Source organism: Orcinus orca, chromosome 7 (genome assembly GCF_937001465.1).
Source record: "Orcinus orca chromosome 7, mOrcOrc1.1, whole genome shotgun sequence".
NCBI classification, from domain to species: domain Eukaryota; kingdom Metazoa; phylum Chordata; class Mammalia; order Artiodactyla; family Delphinidae; genus Orcinus; species Orcinus orca.
The window spans coordinates 58,476,330-58,492,971 of record NC_064565.1 but is presented as its reverse complement, the minus strand read 5'-3'; the positions used below and the strand labels follow the sequence as shown (position 1 = coordinate 58,492,971).

Sequence of the window (16,642 nt, the reverse complement as noted above, 5' to 3'; positions counted from 1 at the left end):
TGAAATACCAATTTCAGAAACTTATGTTGACTGTTTACCACAGCACTGTTAGTTATAGCAAAATCAAAAACAATCTGAAAACAAAGTGAATCCAATAATAGCTGAGTAAAGTACTTCATTATGGGCTATTATGAGCTTTCCCTCCCTCCCCTCAAATAAAGAAACGGAAGGAAAAGAAACAAATTAGAGCAGTGGTTCTCAACTCTGGCTGCACATTAAGAATCAGCTGGGAACTTTCAAAAGGTTCCTATGCCTGAGCCCCAATCCCAGAGACTCTTCTTTAACTAGTCTATAGTGGATCCCAGGCACAGATATTATTTTAAGGGGGATACAATGATTCTAATGTGCAAAGTTGAGTACTACTGAATCAGAACTACTAGAAAACACCTGGAGGTATTACTGAGGTAGAGAGCAGCAAAAAGTGATCCCATTTGGTAAAGCAAACAATGATCAAAATCAAGGAAGAAAGAAAGGGGGAGAGGGGAGAAGGAGGGGAAACCTGATATGAACATATAATTGTAGTATGTTTGTATATGATTATATAAATACAGAGAAAAGCACAAGAATACACCAAGCAAGCTGTAAGCATGGGTCATGGAAGGAGAAAAAAATAATATGGATTAAAAATATTTATATTAATCCCATGTATATAACATTGCATACATACGCAAGCACATGTGTGCATAATGCTATCTGGGATAAAAAGAGATCTACAGATACTAATTTGCAGGGATATTCATGATACATTGTTAAGTGTTTTAGAAAGGAAGCTGTACCCCAATGTTCATAGCAGCATTTATAACAGCCAAGATACAGAAGCAACCTAAGTGTCCACTGACAGATGAAATGGATAAAGAAGTATACATACTGACACACACACAGAATAATATTCAGCCATAAAAAAATGAAATGTTGACATATGCAACAATATGGATGGATCTAGAAGGTACTGTGTTAAAGTGAAGTAAGTCACAGAAAGACAAATAACTGTATGACCTCATAAGTGGAATGTAAAAAAACAAAACAAAATGAAACAGAATCATAGATACAAAGAACAAATGGGTAGTTGCCAGAGGGAAGGGGAGTGGGGAGTGGGAGGTAAAATAGCTGAAGGGGATTAAGAGGCACAAACCTTCAGTTATAAAATAAATAAGGCAGTGGGATGTTATATATAGCATAAGGAATCTGGTCAATAATACTGCAGTAACTTTGTATGGGGGCAGATGGTTACTAGACTTAAAATGATCATTTCATAATTTATGCAAATATCAAATTACTATGTAGTACACCTGAAACTAACATAATATTGTACACTAATTATATTTCAATTTTTTTAAAAAAGGAAGCATGGGACTTCCCTGGCAGTCCAGTGGTTAAGGCTCCGTGCTTCCAATGCAGGGGGCACGGGTTCAATCTCTGGTCGGAGAACTAAGATCCCACATGCCGCACTGGGCAGGCCAAAAGAGGAAAAAAAAAAAAAAAGGAAGCAAACTGTACAGTATTATGTACAGTAAAATTTTATTTCAGGAAAAACAAATAGAAACAAAATGTATTCATGTGAAACAAGAAAGCCTGTTTATAATGGTTTATCCTGGAGGGGTGAGATTTAAACGGGAAGGTAGGAAGAGATGATAAGCTTTGCTTTCATACAGTTTTGTATGATATGTTAAGCCTATTTTTTTTAATGTCTTGGATTGGTATCAGTGGGTCTTATTTATGGAACAAATAACCAAAACATAACATACATTTATGGGCTGTATTTTTTTTTGAAATATACCACATCACAGATGACTGACTTGAATGACAGATGCAGCACCATCCCTCAAAAATGAACAAATTTACAATCAGAGCAACCAACATAAAAAGTATTCTATCCATGAGATCTGCTTTCTAATTTAAGTGAAAAGAAATTCAATTAGTTTCTATTTAGTTGAGAGAATAAGAATTTCACAAGTTAACACAGCAAAATTTACATAATTTATAAAATAATAACAGATGCAACAGCCATAAATACATAGGACTAATGCACTATATGCATTCCAATGTCACAAGTAGATAGGTCCTACCTAAAACAGAGCAAGTCTACAGCTGTGCCTGATTCCAAGCAAATGTAAGAATATAAAAGAGGCTAATTTATGATAGAATCAAACCCTAAAGCAGCAAAAAGATGTGTCAGGGAATAAGAAGCAGTTAAAGATATAAACAGCATCCTTTTCCATAATAAGAGAAATGCTCACTAAAATTAGACCAGATACCACTTCTTTTCACCTACCAGATTAGCAAAAATACAAAAGTTTGACAACATATTCTAATGACAAGTACGTAGGGAAATTGATACTATGACACATTGTTGATGGGAATGCAAAATGGTACAACCCCGTAAGGGTAATTTGGCAATATCTAGCAAAATTACACGTGTTTAACCTTTGACCCAGCAATCCCACATCTAGAAATCTATCTTACAGATACATTATCAAAATACAAAAAGATACATGCACAAAGATATTCATTGCAATACAACTTGTATAACAAAAGACTGGAAATTACCCAAATGTCCAATAATAGAAGACCATTTGAATAAACTACGGGGGGGGGTGGTATTGTGGGGAATCTACTATACAGGTAGAAAAAAGAATAAAGAACATCTCTATACACTGCATGATGGGTTCTCCAGGATATAATGTTAAGTGAAAAAAGCAAGGTAGAAGAATTATACATAGTATGCTATCATTTACCTAAGAAGGGGACACTGGGGATGTAACTATTTTTATGTCTCTCTCTCTATATATATATCCCCAACCCCCTTTCTTATGTAAATTATTAAAAAAATAAAAGGATAAACCTCAAATTAAACTGTACTATTAAATAGCAAAATAAACAGCTCCCTCCACAACTAACAACAATAAGAGGTCAGCCAAATCCTGATCTATGCCAGTTCCTGCTTGGACTACCCCACTTTCCAAATGAAATCTTAAAGGATGGGTACTGTGGACAGCTACTATTTCTATCTACCTAGTATCTACTGTCCCATCTGCTAACAGCAGGACTCAATTTTTGCTTAGAGAATCATACCATCACCCCCACTTTTGATTCATATGACTGGAGTGGGGCTGACCTTATAACTAGGCTAGACTAATAGAGACACACCAAGGATTTTTGTTTCAGCTACTGGAAAAGAAGTATTCTTTTCATTCTGGTTTAAAAATAAATAAATAAAACTTTCCAAACACATTGAATATCCCTTCTATCTTGTACCTTGTACCTCAATCAATCAATCATCAGTCTATTAATTCTTATTTTGCAACTATCCTCATAACTGTCCCTTTCTATCTCCAGGCTACCAACTTGGGGGAGTAGGGGAGGGGAGGGACTTAACTCTGCTCAATTTGCTTCAAATATGAAGAAATAGTAAAGAGCTTGTTGATTAACAGCCCATACTCCACCATTTACTACTGTATAATCTCAGACAAATTTCTTAACCTAAATTTAGGCATCTTTATCTGGAATACTACCATCTATCTCATGGGTCTATCAGGACAAATAAGTCAATATACAGAATGTGTTTAGCATAGTTTTGGTTACACAGTTAACATACAAAAATATATATCATCATCATCATCATCCCCCAAAATTCATACTTTTAGACCCAGACCCAAAATACAGACAAGGTTTTGTATATACAATGTTCATAATAATTTAAAAAACTGTAAAACTAAAGTCCAATTATGATGGGATGATTAAGTAAATTATAGAATAAAAGTAATAATAGTAATAGCCAATGCTTATAAACACTTATTATGTGCCAAGCACTCTAAGTGTTTTAAATGTACTAATACATTCAATCTTCACAACAACCCTATGAGGTAGGCAGTATAATAATCCCTTTTTAACTATGTGGAAACCAATGTAGAGAGAAGTTCAGTAAATTACTCCAGGCAATGGAGTGGCTGCAATATGAACTTGGCAGTAAGGCTCCAGAGTCCATGATGATAACCACTACCTGCTACCTCTCCAAGGAAGTAAAGCCTTTAAAAATCATAGTTACCAGGAGTTTTGATAATAATATAGGGATATGTTTATGCTAAAATGTTGAGCAAGAAGACATGAAACCAAATTGTACTACGCAGTATCATCTGTAATGTACGTGTCTTTTGGATGGTGGAATTAGGGATAAAATTCATCCTTCTTTATGTTTTTCTGTACCATATAACTTCTACGATTAAATGTAGTATATTTAAAATAAGAAAATAATTTCCAAAATAAATTTGCTCTATATTAAGCATCTAAACTCTCACTTGAAACAATTATGCTGGATTTCAGTCATATCTATCTGATAAGCCTTAATGAATCAAAGTCTAACATCCTGACTTCTATACCTAGATGGCTAGTAAAAACAAATAATGGGGTCAGGAGACAAAGACAGAAAGAATTGCAGAGGGAGTCTTTTCATATAGAAAATTTGATAACTACAAAAAGGCATTATCAACGTATAAGTAAGAGTACTAATCACAGAGTAGAAATCTGTTGCATTCAGAGAGAAAAGCGTTTGTCCTTAAATTTTTACCTAATGATGTAAAATATTTGATTAGAGGACTTGTAAAGTACTGTATGTTATAAATTCAAAATACTCTACATGTTATGTTACTAGACTAGAAATCTTGGGAGAACATCCCTCATACACAAAGATAAAGGCAAAATAAGAAAGAAGCAACTACAGAATGCTTACATTTACAACACAGATGGGAAATAATGCAAGAAGACAAAAGGTATCTGACAAATAAAGCAGAGGACTGGACTGAGATTAAATTGTGTCTGTATTATTGCTAAATAGTACCTCAGGTGTGGGCCCTGCTTTATGTGTTAATAATATTATAATACATAATATCAGATGTAAATGAGCAGAGTAATCAGAGGCAGTGAGACATATGACTGTAATTTTTATCTTGAGCGATGTATGAAAATGGGATCTCAAACAGGTTCTAGGGGTCAAACAGATCTCTTTGGGAAGGGAGTGAGTTATAAATAAAAGGAATATGCAAATCTGAATGGTCCAGAATCCCACTGGCATGGCCATAACCAACATAAATAAACCAAACGCTCATGAATCTATTATTACCTCACCTGTCACCACTGCAGCATGCAAGAACTGGGACTAGGAGAGAGCGGAGCCCATTATCCTGATGGCTTCTGGGAACTGCCTCTGTTTGCTAGCAATCATGTCTGCCTGATCCCTCAATTGTTGTTCCTGTGCCCTGGCTACTACCAAAAAAGATCAAACCTTCCAAAAAGTAGTAAGATATAGGACAGTGAGTCAGTAACTTTGCACACTACTGACATTCAAATATATGATTGTGAACATAACTGGTTCCTAAGCATTGCTTATCAAATTTTATACTTAGCCTGGGTGAGCAACATCTCCCACTCTCATTAGCAACTATTCCAAACCTCAGGTGGCATTCTTTTCACTCAGCAGAACTCACATTTTACTTAGCCCTGAAAACTGAAGCAACTGAGTGATCACCTGAACTTCCCACTTCCCCTGCCCCTAATGGAACTCACCTCTATCTCCATCCACTCTTTCCCTCTTCCCTCCAGTCTCCTCAGGGAATGCGGTGGCCATTCTCCTATTCAAGACAATACTACCTAACCTCCTCTAGATACTTTGCTTAATCAATTCCTTAGAAAACTGTTTTTGTTCTATCTCACTTGGGAGTGGGAGGCAACAGATAAAAACAATTTCTAAAAGCAGTATCATCTAAGCTTTTTTTCTTAGTTCCTAAGGTTGCCAACAAACAAACAAACAAACCAAACTGTACATCAAACTGGTTACACTACCTCCCCCAAAAAGACTGCTCTCAAGTGACTTCAGAACACAGAGCTTTTGACTATATACCCTTAGTAGAATTACCAAAGGACAAAATGATCTGTAAACAATTTTAAATTTTTTAAACTTAATTCAATGATTTCATTGTTTAACATAATATCCAGGTTGGTATTTGAAGCTATTTACTTTGAAAGAAAAAGTAATTTTCTTACATAAGATGTATTGTGCTTGAGTAGGAGAATATTCTCAATCCTAGGACACGTATGTTGAAGTATTTAGGAGTAAAGTGTCATGATGTCTATAACTTACTTCATTTAGTAGAGACAGACAGAAAGAGAGGGAAAGAACAAATAAAGAAAAATGTTAACTAGGGGAGGATTATAGTGGTACATGGGAATTTATAATACTATTCCTTTAGCTTTTCTGTATGTTTGAAATTTTTCATAAGAATAAACAGCATGTGCGAAATTAACTCATTTTGGTTAAAAAAAAAAAAAGCATTTATATACATATATACTCAGAAAAAGATTTGTAAGGATACAGCCTAGGTTAGGAAATCTGATAGTAAAAATATAATATTATTTTCTTATTTTTGATTATATGTGTTTTCTAAGTTTCTATAATAAAAATTTAATGTTTTTGTAATAACAGAAATTTTAACTTTATATATTATAATAACAAATATAAGTAAGTGTCTAATCAAGATTGCAGACTGAGCACAGGCTTTTGTCTCCATTCCTTCTAAAAAACCACTGAAATAAAAGTAGAGAAATACATAAAGAAATATTTCCCCAAGAATATAGAAAAAGGATGGAGTTGTGGAAGAGAGTTTTACCAACCAACAAATAAGAAATGTCAATAAAATTTCCAAAAGATTGGAGATGGAGACATGCTGACAATGAAAGAAATTCATAAAAGCTGCAACCACTTATGTATTACGAGAAAGTTACAGAAAGGAAGAATTGATCTCTCCGTTAGAAGAATGTCAACTCTGGGCTCAGAATCAGTCAGTGAGGCAGAGGATAGGAGTCATAAGTATTAAGTGACTCTGAAAACAGAGTAATTAATCAAAAGTCTATATACAGAACTTCACTACTCAGCACCCCAATTCCCTCCCCAACTCTGACTGACAGAGCACTCAGATAATTTGACATTTACCTCACAGAGGAAAGAAGACTATCTTTCTCCAGAGGAACTGAACAAGTCACTTGGAGAGCACTGGGGTTTCTAACTGAGTGTTAACATCTGGGGGCCCAAACAGAGTAGTCTGCAGTCCTCCCACCAAAATCTAAGTCTGACAGTCGACACGCCTCATCCATACTCACGCTAAAGAGAATTACTAGAATCAAACCTACTTAGACCTCAGCAGGGTAAACCCAAATTAACTACCCAGACCACCTTTCCAGGAGAGTCAAGGATTATCAGGCAAATGAGGAAAACTAACAACATGAAAGACTAACTTAAATTTCTAAGTAATTCAGAAGGATAAAGGATAATTGAGAAAGAGAGACATTCAGAAAGATTTGAGAAAAAATTCTACAAAGTAAGACCAAGATATTGAAGAGAAGAAACCTCTAAGCATGTAAAGCAAAAAGAATACATGATATAAAAAGATATAACTGATGAACCTAGTGGCAGGGCAGGAATAAAGATGCAGACGTTGAGAATGGACTCGAGAACACGGCGGGGAAGGGGAGGTTGGGACGTAGTGAGAAAGTAGCATTGACATATATACACTACCAAATGTAAAATAGATAGCTAGTGGGAGGCAGCCACATAGCACAGGGAGATCAGCTCAGGGCTTTGTGTCCACTTAGAGGGGTGGTATAGGGAGGGTGGGAGGGAGACGCAAGAGGGAGGGGATATGGGGATATATGTATGCATATAGCTGATTCACTTTGCTGTACAGCAGAAACTAACACAACATTGCAAAGCAATTATACTCCAATAAAGATGTATAAAAAAAGACATAAAAGATTAAAAGATCAATCCAAGAGATCCAATATCCAAGTAGTGAGAGTCCCACCAAAAGAGAATAAAGAAAATATAAGGAGAAAAGTATTATAATAGTTTTCTATTGCTGTTTCACAAATTACCACAAAATTCAGTGGCTTAAAACAACATTTATTATCTCACACAGTTTCTGAGGGTCAGGAACCTGGGAGCAGCTTAGCTGATGGTTCTGGCTCAGCATCTCTCATGAGATCGCTATCAAACTAACAGCTGGGCAGTATTCATCTGAAAACTTGAATGGGGCTAGCAGTTTCACATCCAAGTTCACTCACATGACTGTTGGCCAGAGGCCTAAGTCCCTAACCACACAGGCCTTTCCATAGGGCTGCTCACCACATGGCAGTTGGCTTTCCCCAGAATGAGCAATCCAAGAGAAAGAAAAGCCATCAAGAGAGAAGCCATAGTATCTTTCATAACCTAATCTCAGAAATGACATATCATCACTTCTGCCATATCCCAGTGATCATGTCTACCAATTCTGGCACAATGTCAGAGAAGACTACACAGGGCATAAATACTAAGAGGTATGGATCATTGAGGGTCATCTTGGAAGATGGCTATACCAGTTATCAAGAAAATCATAGGAAAAATTTTTCTCAGAGCTTCTGATACATGAATCTTCAGACCGAAAAGGTCCATTAAGTACTAAGGAGAATGAAAAAAGATCCACCTAGATACATATCATAAAACTTCAGATCTCTAAAGATCAAACAGTTATAAAAGTGTCACAGGAAAGGGAAAAAAATGCTCACCCACAAATGAATAAGAATCAAACTACCACCATACTTCGTATCAAATTAATGGCAAAAGACAAGGGAGTATTGCTTTAACAGTTGTAACAGAAAATGTGTATCAACGGGAAATTTTATGTTCATCCAAATTAACAATCAAGCATGAGAGCAAACCAGAGTTCCATCTGGAAATATAAAGAATCAGAAAGTTTAGCTTCCAGCACAAGCATTATTGGGAATACACTTGAGGCTGCACTCCAATAAACAAGACTCCCAGAAAGACACAAGATGCAGGAAACCCCAGATCAACCTTAGGAAAATCCTAAGGTAATGGCTGCAGAGCATGCCTACAGAGCAAATGGACCAGACTGGAACAGAATTCCATGCAAAGGACAGTATGATTGAGTGGGCAGAATAACAGGGATATCATAAAGGCATATTAGTTCGAAGAAAAGGCAGTTGGAAACTTCAGGAGAAACAAAAGACAATATAACAAAGTAATGGCCCAAATAGAAATGAATAAAGGATGGTATGATTTTAGCAATTGCAAGACTGTGAGAAAAGAGGCTATATACTAAATACAATCTCCTTAAAGTGCGCTAGGAGTCAGGCCACTGGACTCAAAAAAAAAAAAGTAAATGAATACTAGGTTATTTTTTAGCCCTGTATTCAACAACATTCAAAAAGTTATCTTAACTGTTTTTCAACGTATAGAATAAACCTTTGGATGGAAGACTTGACTGCAACTGCAAAACAAAATGTTGGCAACCTTAATTTAAAAGAAAAGAAGTAACTAATAAAATGCAGAAGGTAGAGATAAGGAAAAGAAAAATGAAAACTAGGGGTGGTTATTAGTTCATTTTACATGAAGAGATATGAAAAAACTGGCTATAGACAGAACACTTACTAGAACACTTAATTGTAACACTTATTACAATTATCTTTAATCTGTAAAAACCAAAAAATATATATAATTATTAATTTTTGGAAAGAAGTTAAAGAAAACACAATGGAAAAAGTGAAAGCAGTGTCAATGAACTAAATCCTCATATTTCTTATCAGAAAGTCAACTGAACCAAACGTAAAATAGATAGCTAGTGGGAAGCAGCCGCATAACACAGGGAGATCAGCTCGGTGCTTTGTGACCACCTAGAGGGGTGGGACAGGGAGGGTGGGAGGGAGGGAGACGCAAGAGGGAAGAGATATGGGAACATATGTATATGTATAACTGATTCACTTTGTTATAAAGCAGAAACTAACACACCATTGTAAAGCAATTATGCTCCAATAAAGATGTTAAAAAAAAAAGTCAACTGATAGCAAGTTAATCCAATAAGCAGAATTTAGTATACTTTACATCAAAGTTATGTACTGAACATAAACTCTACTGTTGATGGTTTAGAACACATTATGCTAAATCTGGACTGACCCTCCTCTTCACACCTCTTGTGAACATTAGTTATATATTGAACATTAGTTTATATATATATATATAACTCTAGTTACATGTGCTTATGTGCATGAGACTGTATTTGCATGTCTGAATGCACATATGTGTATATATTTTAACTAAAGGCACAACTTCAGTGTATTTTCTTTCAGCATTTTTGTCTAAAAGTTAAAAGAGAGAGAGAGAGAGAAATCAATGAAATGCAAGTAATAGTCAGGGAAGGGAGTATCCTGGTTAACTGAAGCCTGAGATTAATTGAGATTTAATCTATTTCTCCTACGTTTGTAAAAGATTACTCATAGCAATCTACCATCACACAGGAAAATGGCATCCTCTCTCATTGTACAAATGCTAATGCTAATCCTAATGGAAGTGAGAAGTGCATCTGATTTTAAGAAATAGTGAAGGGGTGGGCAGCAGGAAGAGACACTGAAAGTATCTGAAAACTATTTTAAGGATCTTAGAATAATTTCACAGGAAAAAATCAGAATAAGTAAATTCACATTGATGAACCTCACAAATCTAAAGGACAGTTTAACAGAAGAAAGCAGCAGGAGAATACTGTATTACTACCATCAGGAAGAACTTTCTAACAACTGTAGCTACTCAACAACAGAATGGACTGTCTATAATAAAGGTCTGACCTTCCATCACTCTATTGTTTAAATAAAGACCAGAAATCATCTGTCTGTAATGTTAAAAACTGGTGGGTGATTGGACTAGATAATCCCTAAGGTAATTGTAACTGTAAGTATGAGAGTTCTAAACTAATAAATTTTGACTTACCAACATCCATTGCCGTTTCCATGAAGCTTTTCTGTCGTGAAGCAAATTCTGCAAGCAACTTCTGCTGCCTCTCTCTGGCCTTTTGTCGTCTAGATTAAACAGAAATAAAGTGATAAGTACCAGACGTGCTTAAGACATACCTACTATCTTTCAGGAGTATATAATGTACGAAAGGCCCCCCGCACACAGTTAAGAACAACCAATTTTCTGTACTATGTATTAAATTTCAGGTAAAATTTTATTGTCCTTAAAAGGATTCTGCTGCTTTAAAATAGTTTGAAAATCACTGGGCTTAAATAGGTAAAAATAAAAGCCACGATTTACTTTAAAATGTGAAATAATAATTAAAGTAGATAGAAAATTTGGATGTCCAACAACACAATTTCCTAAATATATGTCAGTTCATAGCAAGAGCAAGCAGAGTTTTAGCTAGGAATCCACAATTTAACCCCAGGTACAAATAACAGCAAACTCATTGCTAGAAGAAACTATTATGTTAAGCTATGAACAGAATCTAAAAGATAAGAATAGTCAGGTTTAGGGGACTTCCCTGGTGGTCCAGTGGTTAAGAATCCGCCTTCCAGTGCAGGGGACGCGGGTTCGATCCCTGGTTGGGGAACTAAGATCCCACATGCTGTGGGGCAACTGAGCCCACGCGTTCTGGAACCCACACGCCACAACTAGAGAGAAGCCCGCACACCACAACAAAAGATCCCATGTGCCGAAATAAGACCCGATGCAGCAAAAATTAATTTATTAATTAATTATTTTTAAAAAGAATAGTCAGATTTACTGTTACCTTAAGAACAGGTCTCTTCCTAAAAGAGAAATAGCAAAAAGCCAGGAAGTTTTCCAGTTTCTACCAGGAAATATTCCAAGTTTGGTTTATTTTGTTTGAAGTAAAAGAATATGAAAGAATCTCAAATACAAGATAAAGATAAAACTATATTCCAAATCTAAGCATAAATATTCCTTTGGATTAGTTCACTTTATTCTATTTATTAATTATCCCTTATCTACTTGCAAAGAGCATTTTAATTTGAGGCTAGTTGAAAAACAAAAAAAATGACTATAACATAAGTATAAGAAAATAAAAGTAAACTAATAAAGACAGGAGATAGGCTTCCCTACATTTAAAGATGCTAGAAATACTAATAAGCATAAAATTCTACCCCCAGCAAGGTAAGGTTCATATAGTAATTCAAAACAAGAGAGGAGGGAGAGGAAGAAGAAAAAGGTTAAAAGGTAAGTTATACGTTAACTCATTGGGAGAGACAAACTTTTTACTTGAACTAAACTCAAAAAGGGATTTATCATAGCCCATGATACAAAGGACATTAAAAACATAATGGATGAAAAAAAAAAACCATAATGGATGGAGTATACTATAGCAGTTTCTTTTAGTGACTATTTATTATATCTATATACTACAAAAGAATTTTATTAAACTGAGACTCTATGTAGTAATTTCTATGGGAAACATAAAAGAATTCTGCTATTAATCTGAAATGATTAAAGGATATAGAATTTAGAAGAATGGAATGCTGATGGTAATTTTTAGATTATTCACACATCCACTCCGACCCATTTAGTGGAGATAATCACAAACATCTATAAAATCAAGTACTGTGGTCCAGCTTACCATGAAAAGTTACATATTTTTGCCAATAAAGTTCAAGAGATTTTTAACACTCCTTTTCTAACATTTACTTTAAATGTAATTTAGGGCCCACTTAAGAAAACTCACTGTATTACCTATTTTATAAATATAACTCTTATTTTTTATATTATATTTTATATTTTAAGCCAATATATTATTATCCAGGTTGATCACTCACCTTACTCATCAAAGTGGACTCCCAATGACATTAACCATTTCGAAAAATTAAAAACCACTCCTGGGCTTCCCTGGTGGTGCAGTGGTTGAGAGTCCGCCTGCCGATGCAGGGGACGCGGGTTCGTGACCCAGTCCGGGAAGATCCCACATGCCGCGAAGCAGCTGGGCCCGTGAGCCATGGCCGCTGGGCCTGCGCGTCCGGAGCCTGTGCTCCGCAACGGGAGAGGCCACAACAGTGAGAGGCCCGCGTACAGCAAAAAAAAAAAAAAAAAAAAAAAAAAAAAAACCACTCCTGCACACTCTTTCCTTCCTGAACGTGGAAGGTGGCACAGTGGCCTAGGACAGGGTGTCAAGACCCAACGGCCCAGCACAGGAAGGCATTCGTGTGGGAGAAAGTTACAAGAAATTGGTTACATACAAGGGAATTAATCAAAAATTAATACATATTAAGGATTATAGGGGCCAGGTTTCTCACTATGGGAGGAGAGAGTTACAATTATGAAAAGAAGGAAAAGAAGAATAAATCCTATGGTGTTGGATTAGAACTGGGATTATCAGGTTGAACTCACAGTCATAGTTTTTAATAACTCTCTCTCCCCTCCCTTTATCCGCCCCCCATACACACACATTTTTGCTCACTAAGAGGGTCTGCGAATGAGCTCATTAGAATGAGCACATGGACTGTAGTTTCTAAATAAGATTCTTTACTAAAAGGAACCAGGACTCTTTGGAGAAATGGCTAATACCAAACACAAGATGAACCTGGGCTATCTTCTTGGCCCAGAAAATAATTGAAAATGCTCAAAGAATGGTGGGGAGAAATCCAAAGAACACAGAAACCAGCTTGAAGGGACTCCCACTGGTCAAATCTAGAACAATTTGAGCATCCAAATGATTAATGAGCATGAAATTATAACCCATAAAATAAAATAGGAATCCATAACTCCAAACTGATATAAGTAAATAAATGAATAAACTGAAAGTTGATGGAGAACAGGATATTGCAGCATCTCAAAGTATCTCCCCACAAATTACACATTAATTACAAAGGAGGGAAAAAAGAGAGGAAAGTTACTAAGGGTAACTTGACAGTGAAGAAGTCTAACAGACACCCTCATAATCAAGTGATCAAAGTTAATCACCAGTAATGAAACAAATTAAAATCATGCGACACCTGATGGGATGCAGTCAAAAGAAAACAGCAACACTTCCTTTTTTTTTTTGGCCAGGCCACCGCAACTTGCAGGATCTTAGTTCCCCAACCAGGGATTGAACCCGGGCCATGGCAGTGAAAGCCCGGAATACTAACCACTAGGCCACCAGGCAACTTCCCAGCAACACTTCCTTGATATTCCTCTCAAAGGTGCATCATCGGAATCCAAACATAATAGGAAAGGAGACAAGCCCAAGTTGAGGGACATTCTACAGTGTCTATTGCTCTATAATCTTCAAAAGTGCCAAGGTCAAGAAAATAAAGGAAAAACTGAGGAAACTATTCCATGCTGAAGGAGACCAAAGAGACATGACAACAAAATGCAATGAGTGATTCTGGACTGGATCTTTTTACTCTGAGACACGTTACTGGGACAACTGTCAAAACTTGGGATCTAAGGATTTTATCGTACTAAATAAAATGTTGATTCCCTTATTTTGAAAGGTGTATTCTGATTAGGTAAGAAAACGACCTTATTCCTAAAAAACACGCACTGAAGTATTCCAGGGTAAAGCAACTTACTCTGAAATGATCCAGGAAGTTCTTTGTATTATCCTTGAAACATTTCTGTAAGTTTGAGATTTCTTCAAAATAAAAAGGTTTTAAAAATTAAACCCATCCTCAAAGGACAAAAATTTGTCATCAAGGAAGAAATGGAAACAAACAAAAATGTGCCGTAGATGCTCAAAGACGTATGAGACCTCCAAAAATGTTTAAATAATAATAGCACTGATAGAATATGTGTTTGGTCTCCTATACTACTCCTTTGTAAACTTATAATAAACTTATAAGTTTCAGTATGTTTCTTTAATTAAAACAATGAGCTACGCACTCTACAGCTCACCTTTAAATACATACATGTACATTCACATTTAGAATACATATGGCTGTCACCATATGTATTCTAAATGTAAATGATAACTAACTCAAGCATGCTAAATGCACAAGCACTATCTTTGATTCCATTTACCTTACAAACTAATCAGCTATGATTATAGCTGATAAACATCCAGGTGATTAGCCTCAGATGGCCAAAAGTGGGGATGGGGGGTGGTAATATAAAATCTTCAACTGTACCATACATTAGTTTAAAGCATTAAAAATAAAAATTACCTTTCTTCTTTGTCCAGTGTTTTCTTCTCTGCAGCAGTGATCTTTTTGGGTGGTACAGGAGGGGTCACTTTTCTACATATCTCTTCAATGATGCGTTTGTTCATTCTGCTTTGCAATGCAGCTTTTAGTAAAATTCTTTCTACTGCAGTTATACCATCTCCATGACTATATTTAGGTATATCTGGTTGGATTAAAATTTCTATGTCATCAAGCCAGGGAGGATAGTAGGAGTTTTGTTTTCCTGAGAGTTTGTGGTGAAGTTTAATTAACAAAGACAATATGCTTTCTTTAATTTCCAAAATGGCTGTAGTTAACTGTGGAGCTGAACCAGGTGCAGACCATTTATTTGAAGTTTTAGGACGAACCACCTGATTTGCTTCACTGCTATTGCGATTGATGATCTCCTGAAACTTCTTTCTACGCTCTGCTACTAAGCTGAAAACTTGAGCTGTACCAGAATTCTACCGTTCAAAAGAGAAGGAAAAAGAAAAATCAAGAGAAGTTACTCAAGTGTCAAGTTTAAAACCATATCAGTACTACATTTTCAAAAGGGAATGTTCAAAGTTTCATCCAAAGATTTATTTATTTAATAGATTTGCTCTTTAAGTAAATCTGTCTCTTCACGTCTCTCAAATATACTTAGTCCCACTCAACCTGGAAACATCGAGGAGAAAGGCGATTAGCCACAGTAACACCTGTTTTACAACCTCCTGGGCCTACCTACCAGGGAAAATAGATAAAGTTTGAGTAGTTTCTACAGCCATATTAAAGAGGAATCATAAACAAAGTCCTTCATCAGATTAAAGGAATAAAAGCTATTCTATCCAACATTCATCAAGAATACTATACTCTTTACCAACTTCTAGAAGACCACGATATCTTCCACTTAAGAAAATTATAAATTAATTTTTTACCAAATTAATGAATCTGAACTGCTAATTAATTTCATTTTTAAGGAACTTCAAAAGTTTGAAAATTAATTCTAACACAAATGCTTTAAGTTACTAAAGTGAAATATAAAGATGAAAAATCAAACTAATCTCTTTCATATTTAAATATCACTATAATTTGTTATTTGAACAGATTTTTAAAACCATTTCTCTCAATAATTTATCTTCAAACTAGCCTTTTCTGCTAAAGCAGTCAAACTGCATTAGGGCTCTTAGAAATCATCTTTTAATTAAGATACAAGCTAGTTTAATGGATTTCATTAATTTTTTTTAAGCAAGCATAGAAAGGATACTTCAATCAGTTGAGCTTTTTATGAGCTAAATTATAACATACATTATTTTTTTTAACATCCAAGCTGTTTTTAAACGTACTCTCTATCAGCATTAGAGGCAAAGGCTGCCGCTTATAGATTCCAATATTTTAATCAAAATTCTTTATGGTGTTCACAGCAAAAACATATTGTCAAAGACAAAGAAAGTTCCTACAAATGGACTCTTCAACAAGAAATGTCTGATTCAATGTTCTTTACTTGCAAAAATCTATATTGTAGGAATTAGAGGTATTTAAATTTAGTTACTTGCCCTGTCATATCAAGATTTTTCATTTCTGCTTTCTATACATTAATTAAGCTACATGCAATGAGAGAGCTGATTTTCAAAATGCGTCCAAATACACAATATATGGAGTTTAAGATTTTTGTGGGCTTATTTTATCAAAGTTAATT

The 16,642-nt window shown here is 35.4% G+C and overlaps 1 protein-coding gene across 9 annotated transcripts in view; it reads right to left on the bottom strand.

The window, feature by feature from the left end:
* Window positions 1-16,642, bottom strand: part of UBR3 (ubiquitin protein ligase E3 component n-recognin 3) — a 233,013-nt gene that overhangs the window by 95,195 nt on the left and 121,176 nt on the right. For all 9 annotated transcript variants that reach the window (XR_007478396.1, XM_049712251.1, XM_033423543.2 and 6 more), the window contains 2 exons: window positions 14,968-15,428; window positions 10,805-10,893 (listed from right to left, as the gene is read on the bottom strand). Coding sequence is in view for 8 of the 9 variants with exons in the window: in XM_049712251.1 (XP_049568208.1) it covers window positions 10,805-10,893; window positions 14,968-15,428 (550 nt within the window). In the remaining variant the exon portion in view is untranslated. The remainder of the gene's footprint in view (window positions 1-10,804; window positions 10,894-14,967; window positions 15,429-16,642) is intronic.